This window comes from Limulus polyphemus, unplaced genomic scaffold, assembly GCF_000517525.1.
Source record: "Limulus polyphemus unplaced genomic scaffold, Limulus_polyphemus-2.1.2 Scaffold107, whole genome shotgun sequence".
Taxonomy (NCBI): domain Eukaryota; kingdom Metazoa; phylum Arthropoda; class Merostomata; order Xiphosura; family Limulidae; genus Limulus; species Limulus polyphemus.
This window is the reverse complement of record NW_013665717.1, coordinates 216,485-221,534: the sequence shown is the minus strand read 5'-3', so window position 1 is coordinate 221,534 and position 5,050 is coordinate 216,485. Positions and strand designations below refer to the sequence as shown.

The 5,050-nt window shown below is 34.6% G+C and overlaps 1 protein-coding gene across 1 annotated transcript in view; it reads right to left on the bottom strand.

The window, feature by feature from the left end:
- Positions 1-1,590, bottom strand: part of LOC106470706 (soluble guanylate cyclase 89Da-like) — a 23,788-nt gene extending 22,198 nt beyond the window's left edge. The window contains exon 1 of the mRNA XM_022400174.1: positions 85-1,590. Within this exon, the coding sequence (XP_022255882.1) occupies positions 85-885 (801 nt within the window). The 5' untranslated portion in view covers positions 886-1,590. The remainder of the gene's footprint in view (positions 1-84) is intronic.
- Positions 1,591-5,050: the final 3,460 nt, after the last annotated feature.

Genomic DNA, 5,050 nt, shown 5'->3' with positions numbered 1-5,050 from the left:
ATATATATATCAGGTACACTTACATTTACTCTACGAAAAACAAAAAAAAAATAATATATATATATAAAAATCAGGTATACTTACATTTCTCCACGAAAACACCACTCTTGGTCTATGAAAGAGAAAAAACGTTTCTACGTGTTTTCCTATAAAACCATGAAAATTGAAGAGCTCCCGCACTTTTCCACCGACTTCCAAAATATTCATGTTACGGTCAAAGGCTACGCTAAATGGAAATAAAATGAAGAGATTACGCCCAGAAATCGGAGAAAGGTCAGTTAATTCCTGTAAACTTTTACGAGCCATTTGTTGTTTTTGGTAGGGTGTGTTGTCGAATTGAAGGTGATAAATCACGTGACAACCAGTACCATCAGAATCCGGTCCATTTCTGAGAATTCTAACATCCAACTCCAGTCCGTAGAAAGTTCGCGCGATTTGGACTAACTGGCCGATAACGTAATACGCAAATCCCGATCGTTTCGAGCGGTAGTGAAGAATGGCACCTTTCACATCTTCTGTTTCAACATACAAAGACGGACTCTGCATTTTCGGGTAGCTGAAACGTATTTGATGGTGAAGATTGTCGACCCCATGGATGAAATCCCTAAAGTGGCGACCGGACGCTCGAATGAGAGTGTCATATCCATAATGACTGAAAAATCGAACAAAACACTGACCGAAAAAATGGAGAAAGTCGTCGGTTCTTTTTCCAGTATGTTGCGAACAACAAGAAGCAAGCTTTAGGATCAGTTGATCCGGATAGATCTGGTGCGTTGTGAATACACTGTTCTTGAAACCGGCTTCTTCTAACACCAAACACCACATATCTTCACCATATTCTGTCCGTACAAAGTGTTGCACACTTTCCAATAACATGCCATACATTTTTAATTATTTATGTTCCTCTTGGTTTTATATGAAAAAAAAAAGTTGTATTTCTACAGGTACCAATACTGAAAAATCACAGAATTTTAACAAGAATTACATATGTTGTGTAACTTATTTTGATCTAATAAAGGCTTATTGCGCGAGATAGGGAAGTAAATTGTTTAATCCAAACTGTATCATTAGGAAGCACAGAAAAAGTAAGTTGCAGGATCGAGGAATGAAAATGTCTCATACATTTATATACATATTTACTGCTGGCTTTTTCACAGTACGTTCTTGAATAAAATCTGACTCCCAGTTTTTAAGAAGTGAATTGTTGTACGAACAAAGTGATCCTCTGGTTAAAATAATTAGATGATTCAATAGATAGACTCCCTTCCAGTTTCCTACAGTTATATTCAAGTATCTTTCAAGTTAACAATGATTATTCCTATCACCAGTTTGACGAAATAATGCTTAGACAGCTTTTGTAGTATCTTATCATAGTCATATATTATTTATGTATATATATATATACATTGATTACATGGTAAAAAAAAAGAGGATCACATCCAAGATGACTAACGATCTACTGGAGAAAGTCGAACACTGCCACGCACCCGCTCGTCGGTCCCACTCTGCGTGAGACTAATCGACTTGGTAGTTACTTAAGAGAGGACTCTCTCTCTCGTGATTCCACTAAACGAACAAAAGGCACCCGTTCGAGATGCTGTATACATTCATCCAAACTTACGTTGTAAATCTCGATCATACCGTCAGCAGATTTTATAAACACGTCATCACGAAAATCAAAGTCTATTGGTCTTTCGCAGTAGTTACGCCACAAGTGGATTATTTCAGTTGCTAGTAATTTCTTGTCCTAAGACTTTACTACCCGTTCGAGTTTTGTAATGCCTGAAATAAAACCAATCTTTATCTCATTGTAGATCTTCAGATGAAAGTAATTGTGGAGACTTCTGCGATGGCAAGATAAGGTTTTTAATAATTCTTGAACTCTCGCATCATCTACACGAATCAAATGATTCTTTACACATATATAAATATCTTTCCCTCAACTTACCTTCCAATCACTGTGTGAAGCCTAAGGAAATCTGATAATAAGGTTTTGTTATTTATAGATCAGAATTTCTTCTCATAGCTAACAATTTCATTTTACTAGCTCCCAAATAAGCCTCATATATAAGATCATCTTACAGTTAAGTCTCAAAATAAAAACTTCCTACTTCTCATCAGTAGTTGCATATATAACTACAACATTTTATTTGCGTTCTATATCACTTAAGGAGCCACAATCTTTCGAACTTGTATGTACTGAACTACTGCATAAAACAACTAACAAAGACGTTGTTTAGTACAACATTATTTCACCAATGCAAACTTTTAAACTACTCCGATTAAAATGCCATTTCTTCCTTTTAATGTCCCATCAATTCTTATGTAATAAATAAGGTATTTAAGTTGATTTAAAACATAATATATTGAAGAACATCTTACAAGCATATCACATGTGAAACATGTGCTTAGTATCAGATAAAGATGTATTAGTAAAATACCTCCGCATATTTTATTTAAATCAAAAATAATTCATTCATGTACAGCACTAAAAGAAACGAACAGTTCATACAAAATTTAAGCGGCCTTTACTTTAAAAACAATATTCATGTACACTTGCTTTACTTGTTGTATTTTGAATTTGTTACTTTCACCTATTGTACATTACCTACAAATTCAAAGAACAATACGTTGTTTAGAATCGAAGCAAGAACTTTAGGAAAGTCGTCAAAGATACCAAGATCCTTCCTTACCTCTACATATAAGCCTTCGTACGATATTTTTTATAACAGTCAAATGATTGTGTATGATATTTCTATTTCTTTGTTTTTTATTTTATTTTTGTAAATACCATACCCATTGTTTTCATTCGGTAGATATCTCTGAATTAGCATAACACTGAGTTAAGCTTTTGTATTAAATTAATTACTACTTAGGAAGGTAATTCTATCATATCTATACTTTACAGATATATGGAAAACATATAATTGTACATTTCACAAATATTTTATTTATTACTACATAATTTCGCCCGTAAATTGATCGTCTAGTACGTTGTATATATGGCTTTTATTATCCTACAATGTTTCCAGGATAGCTCTGTTTTTAATGTAATTCACTTTTTATCCGAATATATATATACATATGTATATAAGAATTCTGATAAAAGTGGCATTGTAGAATTATACACGGACTTTTCTCTACGTTAAAATACTTTCATTTGCGACCTTTCGGCCCTCTTACTGGAGCCTTCGTCGGGCAACAAAGTACTTTATTTACCCACGTTATGAGTCTTAAACAACAAAAGTGGATTCACAACTCCATAAAAATTTAAGAAATTATGTTCGAAAAGTTCGTTACTATGTCATAGACGTTGGAAGTATTCCCCTAAGGTCCCCCCGGTGGCACAGCAGTATGTCTGCGGACTTACAACGCTAGAATCCGGGTTTCGATACCCGTGGTGGGTAGAGCACAGATAGCCCATTGTGTAGCTTTGTGCTTAATTACAAACAAACAAACCGATACCTTTTCCCATTGTCTTACATATTTTTTTTTTATTGTGCTGATACTATGTATCCATATTGGCCCAAATTTCCTTAATGATATTCATACTGAAGTCTGAACAGGTCAAGGTGGGATTTTTAATGTTCCAGCCGCCTATTTCCTCTCAAGGTCGGTTTTCACCATTTTTATTGGATGCTTAGAATCACTATCCTCCTGAAGTGCAAACCATTGACCTAATGGAATGCATCATTACTTTTTACTCTACTTTTCTGTTGTCAGTTTTCATTAGTTCTCCAGCATTGATGGAGGAGATGCAGCCGCAAAACCGCATAGATCCACTTTCATGCTTCACTGTTGTTGTTTTATATTACTCGTGGAGCCATTTTTCTTTCCTCCTTGGAATATAACTGTCATCGATTGTTACTTAGATACTCTGTAATCAAGCCTGCTCTTCCTTTCATTACATTTCTATTGCTTATTTCAGCATTTTCATTTGGTTTTCTCTCTGTAGTTAAGGTTTCATGTAGTTACACATCCGTTGAGGCTGTAGTGAGTCAAATCGTTTTATTCTGTCTTTTATTTCAAAGTTATTGGTCACATTTGTTTTTGCTGGTAAATATATCATGCAATAAACATATCCTGAGGCGCTTGACATCAATGACTGTTAGTTTGGCTTTCTTTAACACATTCAGTTTCCAAAACTCACGCCATAATTTTCATGCAGTCCTCACAGATATGTGCAATTTGGTTGCAATCCTTACACGAACAAACTTCGGCATTTAAAATATTAATCGCTATACGCTTGTCATGTGGTATTTCTTTCCAGAGGGTTATAGTTTCTTCAACACATTATAGTAATTATGCTTGTGTAGCTAGTACGCTACACTGGATGGATAACAACCCATCACAGAATACCACATCATCATAGTTGTTCTCCCTTATTGCAGGGGTGGGTCTTTGCTGTACATGGAATTTGGTTTGCTTATGCATATTTACATCCAAATTAATCAGTTTTCTGTTAAAGAAGTTGCTAAACAAAACCATAATTTCGTATCCAACTTTACTCTGGAAATTAAATTGGTTAAATTGTTGTATAGTCGGGTTTAGTAGTAATAAGAGTATTGGCTTTTTTTAAAAAAAGGAACAAAGTGATGATGGATCTAGATAATTATGCTATTTTATTTATCATTTCCCATTATAGATTTAAACGCAAGAACACAGATAAGTATTGATAAACACACTAACATTTGTAAATAAAGCTGTCCAAATACCCGTAAAGGACGATGGCATAGGTAATTGCATTAATATTGGAAGGAAAGCAGAATTTAATGGTTTAATATGTTAATGATACTCGATAACAGTCACCCGATGGGACAGCGGTAAATCTACGGGCTTAAAACGTTAAAATAAGGGGGGTCGATTACTCGCGAGGGACACAGCAGATAGACCAATGCGGATTTGCACTAAACCAAGAATGCTCAATAATAAAGTATATTATAAAAATATTGATTTTGCGTTTAGATTGCTTTATGATAAAAACACTTAAAATAGGCGTTGCTTAAAAAGGGACGCTCTGCGGACTATAACCGAGCACATTTGGAAATTA